Source organism: Rhincodon typus, chromosome 21 (assembly GCF_021869965.1).
Source record: "Rhincodon typus isolate 14 chromosome 21, sRhiTyp1.1, whole genome shotgun sequence".
NCBI lineage: Eukaryota > Metazoa > Chordata > Chondrichthyes > Orectolobiformes > Rhincodontidae > Rhincodon > Rhincodon typus.
In genome coordinates, this window is record NC_063352.1 from 23,963,837 (window position 1) to 23,988,268 (window position 24,432).

The 24,432-nt window shown below is 40.0% G+C and overlaps 1 protein-coding gene across 4 annotated transcripts in view; it reads right to left on the reverse strand.

The window, feature by feature from the left end:
* The window catches only part of LOC109931990 (mitotic spindle assembly checkpoint protein MAD1-like), a 645,529-nt gene that overhangs the window by 294,245 nt on the left and 326,852 nt on the right, over positions 1–24,432 (reverse strand). The window contains exon 8 of one of the 4 annotated variants that reach the window (XM_048609840.1): positions 11,883–14,582. The exons of 1 other annotated variant lie outside the window; for it this stretch is intronic. In XM_048609840.1, coding sequence (XP_048465797.1) covers positions 14,500–14,582 — 83 coding nt within the window. In that variant the 3' untranslated portion in view covers positions 11,883–14,499. Of the gene's footprint in view, positions 1–11,882; positions 14,583–21,441; positions 24,140–24,432 lie in introns of those variants that run through there. 2 more of the 4 variants (XM_048609841.1, XM_048609843.1) reach the window with 2 other exon arrangements.

Genomic DNA, 24,432 nt, shown 5'->3' on the forward strand with positions numbered 1-24,432 from the left:
GCCTAGACCCTTCTTCAGGCATTTTTTCTGAAGCAGGGTCTAGGCCCGAAACGTCAGCCTTCCTGCTCCTCTGATGCTGCTTGGCCAGCTGTGTTCATCCAGCTCTACACCTTGTTATCCATGAACGGTAATTATGTTATTTTACAGATTAGTATCTTATCACAAGTCAAGTGTGAGAATTCTTTTAAATAAATAATCTATTAATAATAATAAATAAACATTTTCCAACTTATGACAGGCAATCAGTTTCATGTTAATTCCCAATTATCTCTACTTCGTGTGCTACATTAATGATTTTTTGTGCACTCTTTTCACAAAGAAGTAAATAAAAGATGAGTAGTCCTCTATTTAAATTGGTAAAATTAATGTTGCCAAAGAATTTTAATGGTGCACAATCGACCTTTATTCCAAAAACAAAATGCTGCATATACCAGAAATCTGAAATAAAAACAGAAAAGACTAGAAGTACGCAGCCTGTCTTTGGAAACACAGTTAATGCCTTAGGTCAATGACCTCTCAACAGAACTGAGAACGTTATAATTTAATGAATAGATTTCAAGCAAGTGAAAAAAGAAGGAAGATTTGAAACAGAACATTAGGGAAGGTCTGTGATACGGTGGAAGACCAGAGAGATTAAATGCCAGAAGTATTGTTGGTGTAAAGCCCTATGCAGTGATAATGGAACAAGTAAAGAAATAAAAGCTGTGCATGAATGGCAGAATAATGAACAGCTGCCCCTCAAAACCAGCATGTGAAAAACATGATAAAAATCAAAACCTGCAAAGGAGAAGGAAACAAAATGAAGAGAGGGGATTACGGCCTGAAATTGTTGAATTCAGTGTGAAATTTGAAAGGCCATTGGTGCCTAATTAAAAAGTTGAGTTGCTGTACCTCAAATCTGCACCAAGCTTCAGTGAGAACTCCAAGAAGGCAAAGACAGAGAGGTCAGCATGACAGCAAAATGAAGAATTAAATCGACAGGCAACCAGAAGCTCAGGGGCACGCATACAGACTGAACAAGGTGTATGAGATAATCAGAGGCAATCCTATTACCACTGGAACCAAGCTGACTCATGAACGCTCATAGTAATTGGGAATAGTTATATGCTACGGATTCATTTAGGACAGCAGAGAAATTATGCCTTGGAGCTGGTTCTAAGTCCACGTCTCGCAGTTCACTGAACAATATGCCAACACACTGTGCCAGTGACTCTTCTGTCAAGACTTCCAGCTGACTTTTCAAAAAAATTCTTTTACAGACCAGCAATGTCAATACCCTTCTTTGATCTGATTAACAGTGGTCTCTGAATCTACAATATAAATAAAATTATTCATCACTTTAAAGCGTATTCCCTCATGAATGACAGAAAGAATGCCATTTCTTATTGAACGGAAGCTTATAATTTATGCAATCAGATAACATGAAAAATTGATGAAGCCTTAAAACACCATATCAAAAATAATTTCAGAAGTTTCCCTACTATACCCAATCCACTCATCAATTATTATTTACATGACAAGTTTCTTGGAGTTCTCACAGTTTGGGAGAAGCTCTGCCCATCAAGATTTATGTACTATTTTTCTCTTAGTTTTCACCATGCTGTAATTATGCAAGAAATTATCTCATACAGTTCATCACAGGAGTTCACCGTGTTGTTTGAAAACACAGTAAAGGATAAATTAGACAGACTTTTGATCTATGAGAAACACAAGGTCACTGGGGGCAGACAGGAATATGGACTTTGGCCACGACCAGATCAATCATTATGTTAATGAATGGCAGAGCAGGCATAAGGTCAAATGGCCCTACTCCTGCTTCTTTTGCTTACGTTTTTATGCTGTGACATCACCATAACAGATACTCAAAGATATCTTACCTACTGATTTTACAAGGCATTCAAGTACGACAAAACACTTAAATAAAGGATGCAAATTCTTCAAAAGAAACAGGATATTTTTTACTTGTTCAGGAATTTAGATGTCACTGGCTAGACCAGAATCGATTGCTTATCCTTGATTGCCAATTGGATAGTTAAAGGTCAACCACATTGCTGTGGGTCCAGAGTCGCATATAACAAGACCAGGTAATAATGGGTTATATGCTCACCACTGTGTGATCCAAACTCACGTCTACAAAACATTAGCCTGGAGTTCTGGATTACTAGACCAATGACTTTTACCAGTATGCCACCATGTCCCCATAGCTATCAAAATCATAATTTCTCCTTCATCATCCTTGTTCTGAGATAAAAGCTGCAATCTGTACTTCATCCCTACCAGCTATTCACAAACTCAATTCCACACTTATTGCATCATACTTTTTTATCCATACATTTAATATTGAACTTACCACCATACAAAATGCAGTTAAAACTCTCACTTCTATTTGTTTTCTTTCCCTGTGCGAAACTTATTAGAACAATACAAATGGTAAGATATGGAGAATTTATCTGATCTTGTTGAAGATTAATAATCGCCCTCTTTAGAATAATCAATTTATTCCTGCATTACACTACTACAATTACTTAGATTTTACAGAGAAGTAACCTGCTAATTTGCAAATAAATAAAAACAATGAAGCACAGTATGTTGACACATATTACAATTAAAGTCTAAACATATTCATAAAACTGCATTACACTGTGCTTCTCTTATGAACAAAAAACAAATTTCCAGTTACTAGCGTAATGAACTCTAGGCTTTTCGCTACCTGTGTGATGCATTCTACTGAAATAAGAATGAAGTGCTGGAGAAACTCAGCAGATCTGCAGCATTTGTGGAAAGCTGGAAGAGAAAACAAAAAATTAGGAGTTTCAGTTCAATGAAACTCTTCCTTGAAAGTGAAGTGGAAGAATGTTGGATTTTATGCTGCAGAAAAATTGGGGAGGAGCAGATGTAACACAAGGAAAAGGTCAAAGAAAGGTTATGGCATGAGGGAGATCGAGATCAGAAGTGTGTCAGAACACAAGGCAAAGGGAGTGGCAACGTAGTACAGAAGGGGCATTCTTCTAGAATAAATGTTACTGGTAGAACATACGTCAACTCTGTCCAAAGCAAAATCATGAAAACAAGAACAAAAACAAAGTTGCTGGAAAAGCTCAGCAGGTCTGGCAGCATCTGTGAAGAAAAAAAATCAGAGTCAACATTTCCAGTCCGGTGACGCTTCCTCAGTTCTGTCGACAGGGCCCTCAACCAGGTCCAACCCATCTCCCGCACTTGCGCCCTCACCCTTCCTCTTCCCTCCTGCAACAGCGATCGGGTTCCCCTTGTCCTTATCTACCATCCCACCAGCATCCACATTCAGCAGATCATCAGACACCATTTCCGCCACCTCCAGCAAGATGCCACCACCAGACAACATATTCTCCTCCCCTCCCTTGTTCGCCTTCCACAGGGACTGTTCCCTCCAGGACACCCTGGTCCACACTTCCTTCACCCCCAACACCCACCCACAGCCCTACGGCACCTTCCCCTGTAACCGGCGAAGGTGCAACACCTGCCCATTTACCTCCTCCCTCCCCAGTATCCAAGGGCCCAAACATACCTTCCAGGTGAAGCAACACTTCACCTGCACTTCCCAGAATCTAGTCTACTGCATTTGCTGCTCACAATGTGGTCTCCCCAACACTGGGGAATCAAAGCACAGACTGGGTGACCGCTTTGCAGAATATCTACGTTCTGCTCACAAAAAAGACCCTGAATTACCTGTTGCCTGCCAGTTTAACGCACCACCCTGCTGCCTGGCCAACATCTCTGACTCTGGCTTGCTGCAGTGTTCCAGCGAACCTCAAAGCAAGCTGGAGGAACAACACCTCATTTTCTGTTTGGGGACCTTACAGCCCTCCGGACTCAATATCGAGTTCAATAATCTTCGGGCCTAAACTCTCCCATGTCCCAGCCCCCTACCTCACACACCAGGCCTTGTTACCACATATCCTGCCATTACACACGACCTGTTGTTAGTCACTAATAGCCCCCACTAACAACTATTCACCCTCCCAGCCTGATCATTATCAACTCTTTGTCTATCTAACTGCTCTTCTCTCTCTTTAGGCTCTATCCTATTGTTTACTCCCTACTCCATCTCCTCAATTTTTTCTGCATATAAACAGACGTTTTCCCAGCCACCATCAGTTCTGAGGAAGGGTCACCGGACCTGAAACGTTAACTATGTTGTTTCTTTCACAGATGCTGCCAGACCTGCTGAGTTTTTTCCAGTAACTTCTGTTTTTGCTCCTGATTTACAGCATCCACAGTTCTTTCGGTCTTCATGAAAACAAGACACTGGTGTGGTAGTTGGGGAAGTAAAATGCAGGGCAGCATTCACGGTCTGAAATGTTGAACTTAGCTTCGCTCTCCAGCCTCTCTATGAAATTTCCTTGCGTTTCACTTACTCCCCTCCACTTTTTTCGACCACATTACACCCACTTTTTTATCCGCATTCAGGTCCAAAGAGGAATCATAAATTTGAAATATTAACTGTTTTGCTTCAGTTCTGCTAGACCTGCTCATTTTTTCCAACATTTGGTTTTTATTTCAGATTTCCAGAATCCGCAGTATTTCGCTTTTGTTTTAGTACTGCAATATCTCCCTTGATCAATTCTAAAGTATGACTTTTGTCTAACATATCATCAAGTGCAATATTATTTCAGAGTTCTTCTTTTAACTTGACATTTTTTAATGCATTCAGATAATGACATTAATAAAAAAAAGGTGCAATTTACATAACATTTTATCGAATATTTCAGAAGAATCTCAAAGCCACTCAATTACAATAAATTACTTTAAGCTACAATTTAATAGTGCTGTGTTAAAAATATACATGTGGAATTCATTACTTGCGGGTACAGCTAGATGAGATTCAAGAAATCTAATCAGCACAGAAAATACATTAGTGTCAGCAAAGTTTTAGTCCATTCACCAATTTCCGAACAGGATCAATAGCCAAGGATTAATCAGGCATTGACAAGAGGGACAATTAGCATGTTAAAATGCATAGAATAGCTGTCAAGCACTCAATGCTGCTATTAACAAATTAACCCAATAAAACAATTTGATCTAAGATCAAAACAGACCATAGGCTTCCTTGTGGAACAAATCATGAGGTTGAAAACTTGCAGCACTACAATGCGTCTACAAATCAATGGTGAACTTGTGAATCAGGATGGTGCTTATGCTGTGTTATGGCTTCAGCCTTGTACTCAAATGTAAATTCACCTGTTTGAAAATTGCAATTCTTTCGATATTCCAAGTTTCAAAAACTGACTTAAAGGACACATTGGGGCTATCTTTAAGCCAGTTTGTAGGATGAGAAATTCATAGCACTGAGTGAGATGCAGCTTTAAACAATCTGACCAAAATTGTATGCCATTAATTTCTTTACTTTTATTCGAGGGAAGTAGGCATTGTCCTAAAAAAACAGTTGAATAGTTATCCAGGGGTTAAGGCTAGGTGTTTAATTGTCTAACTTTTCCAGGGTAACTATTTATCAACTGCAGCGGACTGCTCTGAATTCTCCAATTTAAATGGATTCTTTCAGAAGGTTCCAGGCACAAAGAATTTTGCACTGACAGAGAGGGCAAGCAACAGTCAAATACCCAGTGATTGGCATCCCAGGGCACATCTGCAACTGGTCAGGAGACCATCAGCAGCTGGAGCCCAATCAGACCGAGACCACCAGTGGATACTTGCCAAAGCAATTTGAGACAAGTTGGAAAAGCAATGAGTAAGCTTCCTTAAGCTCAGCTGCAAGTGTCGGGGAGGCCCCATGTCATAGTAGCAGGCTAAAATAAATGAAACACCTTTAAATTCATTTTGGGGGCGCAGATATCAATATAATGTCAATCAAGGCACTGGAGAAAAATAGAACATCTTATACCCTACAAGGACTGATTTCCTGAGGTGTGGCAATCATGTTGCAATCAGTATTTTTTTAAAACATTAAGCTTACTCTAAATCTGACAGATCACTCATTCTGCAGGATAGTCAAAGGGAATCAAACCATATCCCCATTTTCAGAACAGTCATTTGCCATATTCTGCAATTTAAATACCCAATATCACAGACAGCCATTTTGGTGGCTCCTATGAAAGGACAAGTATGTAAGGGCTGTGTGTTTAGGTTATCAGATAGGTAGGGAGTAGAGAATAATGTAAGTGGGGTGCAAGGTTGTTAAGGAGAAGCGAATCAGGTGAGTTGGGTCTCAGGTGGGTAGGGAGCCATGGTGCAAGGTTGGAAGGGACCAGGTAAACGATGGCACGTTTTGGGTGGGTTAGGGAATATTGGGTCCTATGGGAGTGGGGGTGAGGTTCAGGTCCTGTGGGCGGGGGAGGACTTAAAAGGCCTGGGAAGGTATAGTTAGGGTGTGGACAGTAGGTTTAGGATGTCAGTTTAATAGTTATCCAGGGGTTAAGGGTAGGTATTTAATTGTCTAACTTTTCCAGGGTAACTATTTATCAACTGCAGTGGACTGCTCTGAACTCTCCAATTTAAATGGATTCTTTCAGAAGGTTCCAGGCACAAAGAATTTCCCATCAAAATCTTCAATTTCATTGACTGTGAACAATCTTCTAATGTCTTTTGGTCTCCTCTCTGTCAGCCTTCAGCCTCCTCCAGTCACACAAGCCCATTCACCCTTCCAGCAGATTTCCTCACTTTTGCCTTAGCATCCAATGCTTTAGCTCCCCAGTCTGTCCCTGACACCATCCCTTATCTGAGACAACAAGGTGCAGAGCTGGATGAACACAGCAGGCCAAGCAGCACCATAGGGGCAGGAAGGCTGACGTTTCGGGCCGAGATCTTATCTATCTGAACTGTTTCTTCACTCTTATATGTGCACCTCATGCGGTCATTCATTTCCCTTGTCTTAACATGTAATTCCCACCCTTCCTTGTCCACCTTGCCAGTCATTCAAATTTCCCCTTGGCTTTTCAGTTGCTCACATCCATTCCTTGGAATCCTTCTACCAATCTAGTGGCTACATTCTGTGATTTCATTCCTTGCCTCAAAACCACTAACACTGCATTTAGCTGCACCATTGAAGATTACGAGTTTACTTTTCCTGCATACCCCAGGGAGCATTCCTGCTATGAGCCAGTCTCCCTATCGCCTTAGGCAGCTCTTTGCCCCAGGCAGCCTACCTACCTTAGACGCTAAATTTACATATGCAGCAGCAGCCTAGAAACACCTGTTCTGAATCACCACTCACTAATAAAGACGTCTCAGTAAGAAGCATGAAGCAGTGTCTTGAGTGGGGCCAAAATTTTGAAGGCTGATTTTACTCACTCATTACTAACAGGATTGCAACTGTGAATGTAATACTGGTGATCTGGGGTGTTAATAAATATTCATGACAAATAGCAGTTCGCAAGGCAAATACAATGTCAGCATTCATTTTGAGAGGACCAGAATATAGGGCAGGGATATACTGCTGAGGCTGTGCAAGGCTCTGATCAGATCGCATTTGGAATATTATGAGCGGTTTTGGGTCTCATGTCTCAGGAAGGGTGTTGCTGGCGTTGAAGGCGGTCCAGAGGAGGTTTAAAAGAATGATCCCTTGGATGAAGTGCTTGTCGTATGAGCAGTGATTGAGGACTTAAGAAGAGGCCTCAATAGAGCGGACGTAGAGAAGATTTTTCCACTAGTACGTGAGACTGGGACCCAAGGGCACAGCCTCAGAATCAAGGCAAAACCCTTTAGAACTGAGATAAGGAGGAATTTCTTCAGCCAGAAGGTGGTGAATGTGTGGAACTCATTGCCACAGAGGACTGTACAGGCCAGGTCATTGTGTGTTTTTAAGACAGAAATAGATTCTCGATTAGTAAGTTGATCAAAGATTACAGAGCGAAGGCAGAAGTTTGGGGCTGTGAAGCAATCAGCCATGATCAAATGGCAGAACTGACTCAATGGGCCAAATGGTCCAATTCTGTTCCAATATCTTATGGTCTTATGGATATGCGAAAGAATGCAAGAGAGCTTCCCAACCATCACTGCTGGTAAGGTCAACCCACCCAAAACTTTCTTCTACTAAGACCTGAACTTTGGCTTCATGTACAATTAGAATCCCCTCCTACCTTTCTCTCCACTTCAGAAGTATCTCATTGGCTGTAAAGAAGTTTGAGATATATGATAGGGAAAGGCAAGCGTCTTACAAGTTTGTCGTTTTTCATATCTTTGCATTCTGAAAATAGTTTTGCATTTCCTTCCCTGTCTTCAAATAAATATAGTTCACCAAACCTCTAACATTATCTTAAAAAATCTGAACAGAAATCTCAGGAAAATATGAAATAAGTTTTGGAGAAGATGCAGGATCAAAAATGCTTTACTAAACCATTAACTGACATCGTAAAAATAACAAAGACCACTCATCAATAATGACATCCAACAACGAACATCAGCAAAGTATAAGGCAACGTCTTACAGAACAGTTACAGAACCCTTCTAAGGGCTATTAAAATAATTTAGATGACGGCTTCGACATTGGGTCATCGTGGAGCAAAAGGTCAATTTTAAAGATTTAGAGGACACAGTCTGATAGAAGATAATAGTTGGGCGTATTTTAAGACGGTGATAATATTTGATGATACATAATATAAACTGCAGATTTTGCAGAAAGATTTATTAATGCACCAGCCAGAGAGATTTATTTGAAAAAATCCTTTATTTGAAAAGGATTTGCATCGTACTTTCAGTCATGAAAAGTGAGAAAGCATCCATTTCACCTGTGAAGGAACAGGAGAACTCCATCCAGGCTACATAAGGTGCCAAACCACCATTCTGAGTATTATAAAATGCAAAAAAAAAACCTCCAGGAAGCATTCCAGAATTTTAACCAACATTTATTTCCCTATCAACATCGTTGCTATGTACCACCTTGTTATGATTTGTGAGTCTTCACATTTTGCCTAAATTATAACAGCCACGAGCTTTCAAAAGTATTTCTTTCAGTGAGCAATCTAGAATGTCCCAAGAACAAGAAAAGTACAATATAAATGCAAGGTCTCATTTGGATACAGCCTGAGCAATTCAACAAATGCATTGCTGTCACTTTATACAAGCAAAGTTGTATTAATTTTTTCCCCCCAATGTGTTTTATTTGGCACTTATACTATTGAAAGGATTCTTAGGAAACAAGTAATGAAAGCCCACTGATGTGGGAACAAGTGGGTATATCTAACAACATCAAACCTGTGGTGTGGAACTGGAAGCAATGGATTAACTAAATGTTACAATGTTTAAAATATAGTTAAATAAACTTTCAAAACACTTCAAACTTCACAGTAACAGTCTTTTTCATCTCCATGGAGGACTGTAATTTCAGATCTCTTCTCAACAATGAGATATTCAGCTCAATTCCTTAGCATTTTTAAGATGCGCATGCCAATCAAGATTCAACCAAGCTAGAAAAAAAAATCAGTGTTGGCTGGGTACCACAGTCAAAATCCTCAGACCACTGGAAGTTAAAAGTCTGAATTCAAACAAAGATACTAATGTTTTGGGTGTATCACTGAGCCTAATCTTATTTGTCTTCACTAAGATCACAGTAAAATGCATCTTTTCCCCATATTTGCCCCTGCTGGTCTCCCAATATCATATCTAAACATTTAAATATCATTAAAGAACAATGGAGGGAAACAAAAACAGAAATTGCTGATGAAACTCAGCGAGGGTCTGGCAACATCTGTAGGGAGAAAGCAGAGTTAACAAAACTTCCTTTGAATCTTTCCTCATCTTTCTTTACCCAAAGCTACCACCTTAATCCTCTATCTCCCATTTTCCTCAAATGCTTGTCTAGCTTCCCTTTAAATGTATCGATATGATTCACTTCAACAGCTCCATTTGGTACTGAGTTTCACATTCACACTATTCTTTGAGTAAAGAAACTACTTCTGAACTTCCTGTTCTAAGTTTTTTAATTCATTTATGGGATGTGGCTATTGCTGGCTGAGCCAGTATTTATTGACCACCTCTAATAGCCCTGGAGAAGGTGGTGGTAAGCCGCTGTAGTCCACATGCTGTAGGTAGATCCACAATGTCATTAGGAAGTGAGTTCCAGAATTTTGACTCAGCAACACCAAGGCAGGATGGTTGGTGGCCTGGAAGGGAACTCCAACTTAATGACCATCTTATATATGAATGGCCTCTGGTTGAGTTCTGAACAGAAGGAGAAACATTGCCTGCATCCACTCTATTTAAACTCTTCATAAGTTAAGAATACCTCTATTAGATCATCCGTCAGCCACTCCTTCTTTCCGGAGTGAGGAGAGCCAGCCTGTTAATCCCTTTCTGATAAGCATATGCACCTCCTGCAAATTTCTCTCCAAGCCACTCACTATCCTAACCTGCAAATGTATCAGCAGTCTTTTATCTTTGCTGGCCCTCCCTAAGATCATTGTGGGTCTAACTTCATGTCACAGACTGCAGCAGTTTAAGGAGGCAACTCACCATCACCTTCTCCAGGACAACTAAGGATAGGCAGTAAATGTTGGCCCAGCCAAAGAACCCACGTGCTATGAATGATTTCGAAAAAAAACTCTTGCTTTGCTGATTACACCTATATAAATCTTCTTGGCACCCTCCCCAGATCCTCTACATCATTTGGCCATGTTTCTCCGAGACAAACAGTAGGGGCAGCAATTTCTGTACATGCACAGATGCAGAGTTAGTGTTGTTTCTGTAACTCCTGTTGCCTGCCAACTAGGAAAGCATCATGAACAGTTGAAACCTTTGCAGACATCAGTATGGGTTACAGTGATAACCTTTTGATAAATGGAGACTAGATCTGCGTGTAGCACTCCAAGTGTGGTCTAACCAAGCTCAATACAAAACTTTACAGCTCCATCGCTGTAGAAATAAATTCTAGGGTTTGCCTTTTTTTTTTTTTGAAAGGTCTTGTTAACATTTGGCACAAACTTTAGAAAATGGTTCATTTGTATCCCAAGATCCCTTTGTTACTTTAACCAACGGAAATGTGCAGCTTCCAACTAATATGTGTCACCCTATTCTTCGCGCCAAAATGTACAAACTTACAGCTGTGAGAGCTTCATTTGTCAATCATTTAGCCATGTATGAAATAGTTGTAATTGATGGTGGGATCACATTTTTATCTATATTCTAGAAAATGATTTGTCTGTATATATTCTATTGAATCCTTTTAACCATGCCAATTAGATCACCCTGCAAGCCTTTATATTACCATCTTTTCTTAATCTGTTTCACTTCTCCTCAGTTTTGACCTTCACCCCATTTTGGTGTCATCTGCAAATTGAAAAATGGTATTTTTGATTCCAAAGTACAGGTTGTTAGTGTAAATTGTGAACAATAGCAGTCTCAGCACTGATCCTTGTGGAGCTCCAATTCTCACCTTCTGTTTCTCTCATAACTACCACTTACACCCACTCTCTGCTTCTCTCTGAAAGTCAGCCAGTAATCCATTCTGCCACTTGTTCTCTGATTCACTCTTTGTCTTTATTAATTAGTCTAATTTTGGGGCACCTTATTGAAGACTTTTGAATTTCCAGATAAATTAAATCAATTTGTCATGACCCTGGTGGGAAGAGTACGTTAGAAATCAAGCCCCAATATTCCACGAGCCAACACAAAGATGAAAAAGTCCCAGAGGACCACAGAGCTGCTCTCTCATCAGAGAGCGATGACTGGTGGTGGTTTAACCCGAGGGTCATGACTTCTGTGGCAAAGAGAGGTTGAGAAGGTGGGACATCTTTGGTAATCTCAGTCAATGTGGGGAATTAAAAGTGCCCTGTTGGCATCACACTGCATCGCAAATCAGCTGTCCAGCTAACTGAGGAAAATGATCAATTTAATCACTAGGATGGCTAATTTACATAACTTTGACCACTGATGAAAGAAACACACATCAATGATGAACAAAAAAATTAAATTGTATTTATTATAACTAACGTATCTTTCATGAAACGGAAAAATGGATTATTAATTACTCAGATGCAGACTTAAACTATATTTCTTTAATTCCAAATGCACACATTATTCAAAAGCAGGATGGACAAAACAGACAATTTTGCAGGAATGAGTTGGAAGTGTCACCAACTAAACAGTTCAAATCAAAAATATTGACCTTTTGGTTTTTGTGATGATGTCACTGCTTTCAACTGCGCAAACCTTACTTCTGTAGTGGACCAATTGGACCCAATCTTCTCCTTGAGTTGGAAGTTCTTATTGTCGCCCTCCCTTTTCTTCTGGTTTCCCTGTTTTCTTCTACTCTTAGATAGACAGGCAGAGAGAGAGACGGACAGACAGAGAGAGAGAGAGAGAGAGACAGGCAGACAGAGAGACAGGCAGAGAGAGAGACAGGCAGAGAGAGAGAGAGAGAGAGAGCATGAGACAGAGAAAGAGAGAACGAGACAAGAGAAAGAGAGAGACAACAGAAAGAGAGAGAGAGAGACAGAGGCAGACCTGTTCCCTTTCTTAAGTACAAGAATTGCATTGGCAATCTAGTAGTCCTCTGGCACCACACATTTTTCCAGCAGATTCAACATTTATACTACTGCCTCTGCTATATCTTTCCTGGATCCTTTTAAAATACTTGGATCTAATTCAGCTGCTTTCTCCTCCATTTGCCAAGTTCATCCAACATTTTTTATTTTAAATTCGCTTATCTCAATGTTTATCGCATCATCCAAAGGCATGTTTATTTATGTAGCATGCTGTTACCATTCTGTCTCTGTCTTAAAAGTACCATTCCCATCAAAGCCTTGCTTTCTTTAAAATGTCTGAAAAATATTTTATTGTTTTATTTTATATTTTAGTAAAAAAGTGGTAGTAGCTTAAATTTACCGCTCTCTTAATTTCTTTGCGTATTCTTTCATCCTTTCCTGCTCTGTTTGTATACTTAAGGTATGCCTCTTTCTTAACCCACAGTTGTTCCCTTTATTCTTCCACGGAGTCCCACTATACAGCTCAATTTGCTCTTTCCATTCAGCTAATTATTTTCCTGCACAATGTTTTAAAGGTATTAAAAGTGTAGGTTGTTATTGACTGTACAGTGGGAATGTATTTTCTGCAGTCTTTCAAAGCAAATGACTTTTCTCTACGCAGCCTGTAAAATCCTTCAATCAATTTAAAAAACTCAAATAGATCACTATTAAATCTGTTATATTCCAAAAATTACAAACCTATTTAATCTGTTCACCAGCTCTGCTATCATTCTGGTGAAGTGATTTCCCATTATAATCACTCTAGAAGTTTGGGGCCTCACTCGATACCTGGTAACAGCAAAAGCTGAATTTGTTGTTACTGCTGGTACCACAAAATCTGTCCCATTATTTTCTCCACCACTGTTTTAATGTAGGCTCATCTAGATTGACAATATATAATTCATCGCTATTTTATATATTTTATTGTCTTTCTCTAGTGGGACAACCAACAGAAAGTAGTTATTTAATAAGTTTGCCATTTTCTGATTTCCAATTACAGTAGCTTCTCGGTGTTAGGTAGGGAGTTCCAGGGTTTTGACCCAATAATAGTGGAGGAACGGTGATATTATTCCAAATCAGGATTTGGAGAGCAACTTACAGGTGGTAGTCTTGTCATGCATCTGCTGCCCCAGTCCTTCTGTATAATAGAACTCTCGCACTTGAAAGGCACCGTTGAAGGAACTTTAGTGCAGTGCATCTTGTAGATGGTACATACTGCTGCCAATGTACAGTTGTATTGGAGGGAGCTAATGTTAGAAGGTATTGGATTTGGTGCCAATCAAGCAGACTGCTTTGCCCTGGATAGTATTGAGTTTCTTGAGTGTTGCTAAAATATCACTCATCCAGGCAAATGGAAAGTATTCCACCATATTCCTGACTTGTGCCTGTCAAGACGATGGACATGATTTGATGAATCAGAAGGTGAGTTACTTGCCACAGAATTTCCAAGTGCTCTTGTAAGCTCAGTCTTTTATGGCTGTCCAGATAAACCTCTGTTGAACGTTAACACTCACAAAGTTGATTGTGTGCTTTTCAGCAATGATAACGCCATTGAATGTCAAGGGGAGATGGTTGGATTCTTCCTTTGTGGATGAGGTCATCATCTGACACTTGTGGGGCTAATGTTACTTGACATTTATTAGCCCAAGTCTGAATACATTATTCAGGTCTTGCTGCATTTGGGCACAGACTATGTCAGTATCTGAAAAGTCATGAATGGTGTTGATCATTTTGCAATTATCAGCATTCTCACTTCACACCTCTTAATGGAGGGAAGTCCATTAATGAAGCAGTTTCAGATGTTTGGCTATAGGACACTACACTCAGAACAATGTCCCGTATCTAAGATGATTGATTTGTAGCAACGACAACAAATTTCCTCTGTGCCAGCTATGACTCCAACCAATGGCAGGTTTTTCTCAAATGGTATTGACTGCAGTTTTGTTACAGTTCTTGATGCCACACTCAGATGTTAGAGGCAGTCACTCTCATTTCCTCTCCTAACTTCAACTCTTTTGTCCGTGTTTATCCCTCGGCTGCAATGAGATCAAAAGTTGGGATGGACTTGTGGAGCACCTTTGTCCAGGTTATTGTCGAATAAGTGCCGTTTGAAAGAATTGCCGTACCTTCCTGGATGCAGAAGATCATAAGTCATTACTGATAAGAGCTCAGGAGCTCATCCTTAATCATCCCTCAGATTACACCTAAAACTCATTTTCCTATCATTATTACATATTTGTTGATGTGACCCGGAAGTTCCATTTTCTAGTTCGCCAAAGTGACCATATTTCAAAGAACTTTATTAGTTTCAAAATGCTTTGGGATGTCCTGATGCTGGCAAAGAACTGTAAAACTGCAAGTACATTTTTTCCCTTAATGTATAAAAGTATACGATGAAATTTATCTCAGAGCACAACGGAACCTTGATCAGATGGGTCAATGGACCGAGGATTGGCAGATGAAGTTTAATTTAGATAAATGTGAGGTGTTGCATTTTGGTAAGGCAAACCAGGGCAGGACTTCTATACTTAATGGTAGGACCCTGGGGAGTGTTGCTGAACAAAGAGACCTAGGGGAGCAGGTGCACCGTTCTTTGAAAGTGGATTTGCAGGTAGACCTAGGGTGGTAAAGAAGGTGTTTGGCACACCTCTCTTCATTGATAAGAACATTGAGCATAGGAGTTGGGATGTCATGTTGTGGTTGTACAGAACAGCGGTGAGACCACTTTTAGAATATTGTGTACAATTCTGGTTGCTCTTCTATAGGAAGGATGTTGTTAAACTTGACAGGGCGCAGAAAAGATTTACAAGGATATTGCTGGGACTGGAGGGTTTGAGTTATAGAGATAGGCTGAATAGGCTGGGGCTTTTTTCCCTGTAACATCAGAGGCTGAGGAGTGACCTTATAGAGGTTTACAAAATCATGAGGTAAATGGATAAGGTGTATAGTAAAAGCCATTTTCCTAGGGTAGGGGAGTCCAAAACCGGTGGTCATAGGTTTAAGGTGAGAGGGAAAATATATAAAAAAGGACCTGAAGGGTAACTTTTTCATGCAGAGGATTGTGCATGTATGGAACGTGTCGCCAGAAGTGGTGGAGAAGGCGGGTACAATTGCAACATTGAAAAGGCATCTGTATGGGTAGACGAATAGGAAGGGTTTAGAGGGATATGGGCAAAATGCTGGCAAATGGGACTAGGTCAGATTGGGATGTCTAGACAGTGCAGATGAGCTGGACCAAAGGGTCTGTTTTTGTGCTGTATGACTCTATAACTCTATGAAACAATGTTTTTCACTTCTTAAAAGAAAGGTTTACATTAGATGCTACATCAAAGGACACACCAACTTACCATGTCCTCTTCTTACAGAGGAGGGTTAGCTATATGACAATGATGGTGAATATTAACAGGGCAAATCACACTCAATGCGAGTGCCAAAAATGAAGGAATGTAAAAAGCACTAAATAGGACAAGAAGCCAAATTTCACTGATGATATCAGTATATCAATAATTAATGCATTGGTACAAAATCCTTTTATTTGCTATTTATATAAGGCAATAACCATTTCTTTAAAATAGGCTCAGCTCTCCATGTAAATAAATGCAGAAAACAACAGAACAAAAATAAAACAAGTCATATGATCTTCATTGAGGAACGAACAAGGGATAATTTCTATAACATGCACCATTGACTCAAAGGATAAAGAATGTATATTTGTTCTTTGTCAAATACATTCAAAAACACATTCAATAATGGTGGCCTTGGAGACTGGTCAATGTCAGATAGATGGAGGGACAGATGGTGATGCAAAAGTGGGGAGGCTGCGGAAGGACTTGATCAGGCTAGGAGAGTGGGCAAAGAAGTGGCAGATGGAATACAATGTGAGAAGGTGTGAGATTATGCACTTAGATAGGAAGAATAAAGGCACAGACTATTTTCTAACTGGGAAAAGCCTCCGGAAATCTGAAGCACAAAGGGACTTAAGATTCCTAGTTCACGATTCTCTTAACGTTACTATGCAGGTATAGCAGGCAGTTAGGAAGGCAAATGCAACGTTAGCACTCACTTCCTCCTTCAGATGAAGGTCTTGTCATACAAGCAACAGTTGAGGGCTCTGGGTCTTTACTCAATGGAGTTTAGACAGATGAAGAAGGAGGACCCCATTGAAATTTACAGAATACTGACAGTCCCGGATACAGCGAATGTGGAGAAGATGTTTCCACTAGGAGCTGAGGGCACAGCCTCAGAGTGAAGGGACAATTCTTTAGAACTGAGATGAGGAATTTCATCAACCAGAGGGTGGTGAATCTGTGGAACTCATTGTCACAGAAGGCTGTGGAGGTGAAGACATTGAGTGTATTTAAGACAGAGACAGAGACAGATAGGTTCTTGATTAGTAAGGGGATCAAGGGTTACAGGGAGAAGGCAGGAGAATGGGGTTGAGACACATGTCAGCCATGATCAAAGTATGGAGCTGATCTGACAGCCCAAATGGCCCATATCTCTGCCTATATCTTATGGTCTAATCTCATATCAGATCTTGCCCACTAATTGGAAGCATGTTTTATGCTGACATTCTAAATTAGTAAATACAGTCAGTCCTTCGTATCAGCGATGATTTGGTTCCTGAGAACCCGTGCAGGGCTCATTAAAAATGGGTTAAACATTGGGTATATGCAATTTTTGCCCGCAGGTATCGATTTTTGTTGTTACTTTTTTTTGGCGCGGATAGGGAAATTTGCGATTCGTGATTTCACAAATACAGAGGATTTACAGTAAATCATTTGAGGTCTTTCCAGCAATTTGATTTGAAATGTTGCAGAATATACTAATGCAAAGTTGCCCAATAGAATTTAGCCACTTAATGATGGAAGAGTGCCTCAAGGCACTTCATGACTGGGATCGCACTTAAATAGATGGAAGGAGGAGATGGGACAAGGTGTAATAGTGTCTGCTTTAGGTAGGAATTTGAAGGAGCCCAAGAATCGAAAGCAAATCAAAAACTGCAGATATAATGCAGTTGGAAAATAAAGAAATATTTTAGCAAACAGTGCCTCTATTTTCCTTTTTTTAAAGTGGAGACCTTTTAAAAGAAAAGTTAATTACATGTTGTAGCTGCATACAATGGTTTTTGAATCTAGCCAACAGTTCGAATACCATTATTCTGCACAACAAAAACATGTGGATTTTAAACTAATTCCAGACTTTCTTCTGTCATCTCTGGTTTGTCAGTCAGGAAGGTACAAGACTCACTGGAAAGGGAAATACTGAATTACTACGCAGTTTTAAACAGCAGGATCTCCTACACAATTTGACAGGGTGAACCGCATTAAGGAAAAACACAATGAGAAGAAGTTTTTGAGTATCTGATTTCTACACTAATATTCAATAAATCTTGAATTAATCTGTTCAGTGTGTAAATATAATTTCAAACTATTTAGAAGTTTTTTAAGGACTAATATTTTCCAGTTTAGCATCTTAAGAAACAGACTATTGTCACAGTTTTATTGTACATTAATGGATGAGATGTGCAAACATATTTACATGGTATGGTACAGTAAATTCACATACACTATAATTCCCAAACTCGATAGTATGCCACATTTCATATATTTGTTCTGGACACCATCAATATCAGTTTTTTCTCATGATTGCTCACTACAGATGTACATCACAACAAACTTGGTGATGGTTGCAACGTGACTGATTCCAAAACACTGACTCGGAACTCCCATCACCGATTCTGACATTGAAGAATATAAAATGAGGCGTTTGATGTCATTATGATACCAAATTGAACTGTGCAGACCAGCATTCTGAACTGAGACGACAGTTGTACTTACCAATTCTAACGATCAAATATATTTGTTGACAATTAGTGTCTCATCTTTGATAGAGGGCAAGAAGGAACATATTTCTCAAAGGAAGTTTTCTTACATTATATTGACTGTCCACTGATAGAACGTGAAAACAGATTTCCCTGTGGCATTGTCTCACATATCAAATAAAGAAAATAAATGAAGAATTGACATTGTTGGTATTATTTTCAACAAAACTGATTAAAGAGGTACTAATTTACTGTACAAATTCATGTAAAAGTCAACCTTCTGACCCAAATATTTCAGCAAAAACATGGAGATAAACTTATACATTCGCAATATTTTTGAGGGTTCTTGGGTAACTTCAGGACCTTTGCTTTGTCATTGATTCTGGCCTGGCTCAATGGAGCATTCATAACCTGATCAGTGCTATTTAGGACTGGAAGTATCCTTCTGCTTGCCACTTCACTCTCTGGACACTCTTTCCCACTTGTCACTTCACTGACAACTTTCCTTTTTGTAGCTCCTTTCACTTGCTTCCTCCTTCTTCTTGCCCGTCCCAAGCCCTTTTTCACAACAAGTGTTTGAGAGAGAAGTTGCAAGAGGGAGGGCCAGGAGAAGGAAACAGTGGGCGGTGGGATCAAGTCAGGAGGAGAGGTGACAGTCAAGAGAGATTTGGTGAGAGAATCATAGAATCCCTACAGTGCAGATAGAGACCATTCAGCCTATCGAGTCAACCATAACCAGACAAGTTTAGCAGCAGAAGACAGTTGCAAACTTTGACTTAAGAATAAGGTCATAACTTGTGCTAAGCAGTGAGAAAATGATTTCAGCTATTACACCAGAATGTACTGTAAAAGACATAGTCAAAAGAGCAGTGTCCTTGAAACTGTTTCTGGGGCCAATGTGTATGCCCTCTCCCAGTGGCAGGATGGGCCCACCAGAGACGGTGCACAATGGTATAACAGTGAGGACGAACAAAGTTGCTCTAGAAGTCCTCAACATTGACTACTGACTTTATGAGGTTTCATCAGGTCAAACATGAGCAAGGAAACCTCCAGCTAATTACCATGTACCAGTCCTTTGTCAACTGATAAATCAGTATGCCTCCACGCTCATTTGGAGGAAGCACTGAGGGAAGGAATCAGAGTGTACTCTGGGTGGGGGATCCCAAAATCCATCACCAAAAGGTGGTTCAGCGATATTGTTACTGACAAAGTTTGTCGTGTCCAAAAGTGCATTGCTGCTAGTCTGGTGATAGCAAGAACTGCAGATGCTGGAGTCAGAGTCAATATGGTGTGGAGCTGGAGAAGCACAGCAGGTCAGGCTGTATCAGAGGAGCAGGACAGTCGACGTTTCAGGCCTGGACCCATCATCAGGACTCCTCTTCAGAAGTGGATTTGAAATGTTAACTGTTTCTCTCTCTACAGATGCTACCAAGCCTGCTGAACTGTCCCAGGAATAATTATTTTCACTTTTACTTCAGATTTCCAGTATCTGCAGTACATTGCTTTCATAAAAGGGAAAAACATACTTGATCTCATCCTCACCAATCTGCCTGTGCAGACGCATCTGTCCATGTCAGTATTATCAAGAATGACCACTGCAAAGCTCTTGCGGAGACCAAATCCCATGGTTACATTGAAAATACCCTGCATTATTGTGTGGCACTAGCACAGTGCTAAATGGGTAAAATTTCAAACAGATCTGGTAACTCATGTCTGGGCATTCATGAGGCAATGTGGGCCATCAGCAGCAGCATTATACTTAACCACAATCTGCATCCTCATGGACTGGCATATCATCACGTTACCATTACTGTCAAGCCAGAAGATCAACACAGAAGTTCAATGAAGGGTGCAGGAGGGCACACCAGGTGCATACCTAAAAACGTAAAGCTGGTGAAGTTAAAACACAGGACAATTTGTGCACCACACAGCGCAATCACAGCAATTGAAAAATAGAGTTTAATTGATTCCCCAAACCATGGATCAGATGTGGCAGTCCTGCCACATGCAGTTGTGAATGGTGGTGGACAATGAAACAACTCAGTGGAGAAGGCTGCTCCTCAAAAATCCCAAACTTCAAAGACAAGGGAGGCTGCCACATCACATCTGGGATTTACCATTGACCAGAAACTGAACTGGACAAGCCATATACATATTATGGCTACAAGAGCAAGTCAGGGACTATGAATCCTCCAGCAAGTAACTCAACCCTAGATCCCCAAAGCCTGAGAGCCAGCTACTAGTCAGGAATATGATAAAATGCTCTCCACTTATCAAATAAGTGCAGCTCCAACAACACTTAAAGAACTTGACAGCATCCAGGACAAAGCAGCTGAATGATTGGTACCACGCCCATAAACATTTGCTCTCTCCACCAGCAACACACAGTAGAAGCAGTCTGTCATCACACTCTAGAAACTGATCAAGGCTTCTTAGACAAGACCTTCCAAACCAAAAACCACTATCATCCAGAAGGACTGTGACGGGAGCAACATGTGGAACACCACCACTTGCAAGTTCTTTTCGAAGACACTCAACATCCTGACTTGGAAATATATTACCATTACCTCACTGTTGCTGAGTCAAAATCCTGGAACTCCCTTCACAACAACACTGTGAGTGTCCCTGCACTGACGCTACTGTACTGGTCCAAGTTGATCTTAAAGTTACTACTGTGATGTAATGCATGTGATTTAAATAGATGCTTTAATATATTTTTTAAGTTTTTGAATTTTGAATTTTAATGACAAAGAAGAGATTATGTGAATTCCTCCAATATTTAACTGGAGGAAATTTCTGCTGATCCAGTATCAGACAATAGAAAAGTAATCTGACTATCAACAATGCAACAGTGCAGAGAAGCGACGGTGAGGTAGGAACTGAGTGTCATAAGCAGTCACGTGAAAACTAATGCTAAGTTTTCAGATTGAGTAGCAACGTGTTGACGAGAAAAAGGAAGGATAGGTCCTTGGAAAACGGTAATGGTGAAGGAGCAAGAAGCCATCGTAAAGAGTAGTCTGGCTAGGATTATAGAAATAACAATGGGATCCGGTGTTGTGAAGTCCTATCCAGTTATGGTGTGAGTTTGCCTCCAGCAGGGTCATTTAATTGATGCAGGAAAGCTTATGTCATTTCAGGTAACATAAGAATAGGGCATAAATATGGTGGTGTAGAAGAATCCAACAGACATTTATTCTAGCTGACTGTTACACATAAACAGCAGATTACAACAGATCATCATACTTCCAGCAGCATGCCACATTTGAAAAGGTCTGAGGCAAGTTAAAGTACAAGACATTTATATTTTAGAGTAGATTTGTAGCTTGGGTTGTATCCCGACATTTATATCCCTAGGTCACACACTACGATACAATGATGATATTATGAGCATGACTTTTAAAGGTATACTGACATACTGACCACAAGACATAACACAAAAATTACCCTTTTTCCAAAGCTAAAAACCTATTCCAACCAGATACAATTGGGTGTACATGCGCATGCATTGTTAATTTGATGCTTATTTAAACAAGTAAAACAGAGTTTACTAGATTAACAGTTCAAAGTTCAACACTTTGGAGATTTGACAATTTGTCCTGATCTGCTGAGAGATATGTTCTTTTCTACTGCACTTGTTTGACAACTTGGTTGTCTTGCTGCTGGTAGCTTCACTCAACCTCACTGCACAAACAGCATTACCAGAGTATTACTTCTTTCTTATTTCACGCATGATTGGTGTAGCATACAATGGTCTGAGTAGGCTTCACAGAAAGTCCTATGTTTCAGGATGGTTAGACAATTGACTGGGCAAGGTCATTTGCACTTACCTACCAACCACAAGCTCAGTTGGGAATCGTAATCACTTCTCCATTGGTATCACACAAATGTGCAGCAATGCAATGAAAAAATTTGGCTTTGGTGCTTAACACACAAATATTAATTGATCTGATCGTATGTACCATTTATCCAGGTAGACTGATCTTGGATAGTGGGGTGACTGTGTTATGGGTCACTGCTCACTTAATACCCACATGTCCTGCAATGCTTTGCAATTGTATTTTGTTAGATGTCAGACAAGATCTGATCTGGGACACCAAATAAACTGAAAACAGCACTCATCATGTCATACTGTTTATGTTGCCACAGTGGGAAATTTGGAGAAGTGATGTGTGGGTCATAAGGATGGAATGTTCTCCACGTACTGTTAGTAAGTCTATTGCTACTTTCACCCAAGGAATGGATGGAACATCATGTGTTCCTCCACTGACGAAGTGAATGTATTTGGCATGTATAACACGCATTCACATCATTGAATATCTTGACTCATGGGTGGCCGGTATATACATTCACATGGGTTCAATACCCATTATCCCTGGTGCAATATGGACATCATATCTTGATATAATACCTTTCCTTAGGACTTGTTTGCCTTTGAAAATAATTCGCCATGACAGGTCATCTCTGAATAGCCAAAATGAATGAATGTTCTCAGGTCCTTCTCGATAATGATCCTCTGCAACTCTTAGAATCTTTGACGGTTGTCTATTGCAACTGGTGCTGGACAAAGTGTAAAAGATCAACTGTGAGAATATCTTCAATTTTGTAGTCAAAGGTATCAAGGGCAAATCTTGGCCTTTGTGTAGGCCGTTTAATCTGCTCAGTATGTCAGACGTAATTATCTTGGTACCTGCTTTATATCTCAATTCGAAGTCATATCCTTGCAAATCGTTGACTGATTTGATTATGTGGTCTGTTTCACCACACTGCATGTGGTTTGAGTCTCACAAATTGGATTATACGGAGATCTATTCATACTAGCAGTCCTGTAATGATTGAACCCTTGGTATCTACCAGGTAGAGAATTTCAGGAAGCCAAGATGAGCTTGTCCACTGACACAGCAATATGATTCTGCCAATGCACAAAATCAGTAATGCATTATGCCCTGTAACATGATGCATCACTTGCGGCGGTATGTGTCTTTCAGAATGAGTAATGGTAATATGTTAGCACTGACTGTTGTGTTGTATTTAGCTTTTAAAGTGTGTTGACCTGCCATTGATGATTGTAGAAGCTTCTCATCGCCTTATACTGTGGGCATGGTATCAGAGGTTAACAATATGGAAAGCATCATCAACTTCTGAATTTTGTCTTTTACTTAGTTGACTCTGAACCTCTCTGATATGTTTACATTTGTATACCTTTTTAACACTTTCCTTGCTGCCAATATTATGGTGTTGTACCATCTTGTTTGTCACTTCTCTTTTATTTTGAGTCTGTCTTAGCCTTTAGAACCAGATTTCATGCACAGTTGTGCCCAATGTCCTTTGGTGCCATATGCCATGCAGATATTAAGAAAAGATGGACAGCTTTTGGATAGGTGCGACAAACTGCACCTGTTACAGATGTTAATGTTTTGGTGCATTCTGTTGACAGAAGCAATTGCATTGGCTGCAAATAAAGCATGTAATTATTGTTGTCCTGCCGCTATGGCTTCATATAGCCACACCTCCCCACGCAATGTGTGAACGGTATGGCCACTTTCCTTGCCCAAGAATCTTTCCAGAAGGCTTTAATTAGTGCAGAACAATGATTCGCTCAATTAGCCTCTCTGACAGTTCCTCTTCTGAAAGATGACCTTTGTTGCTACATCTTTTGACAAATTGGTCAATAGACTCTTGGGTTTTCTGTCTGTTGACATGAGTTGGAGTCCATTAATTATGAAGTTAGCTCTTCCTTTAGCAGATCTTCCAGAATATTATTTTCTGGGCCTTTCTGATGGGAAAAACATCACGTGTTAATTCAGCAGAGATCCGCCTTGCCAAACAGGAAAAAAGATTTTCAGAGCCCTTTTGTCAGGATCATCTATAAAATAGAATAGCAGATGTTGTTTGAACAGTCAGAATTTAGTAAAGTTGTCACTGGATGCCCAATTCATAATGATGTACCTTTACTCCATGATTCTGCCTTAAAAACATTAGCTAACACTTTAAGCCAGCTAAAACTTATCTTCCACTGATCCTGGTGCCCTTTAAAACACCTGATTTAAGAATTACAGCAAGTTGAAGATTGGTAATAACATGCATGAATGGTGAGGTCAAGAATGAACATTTTTGAGGACAGGGTTTTATGAGAGCACAGTGAAATGTAGACAGTAA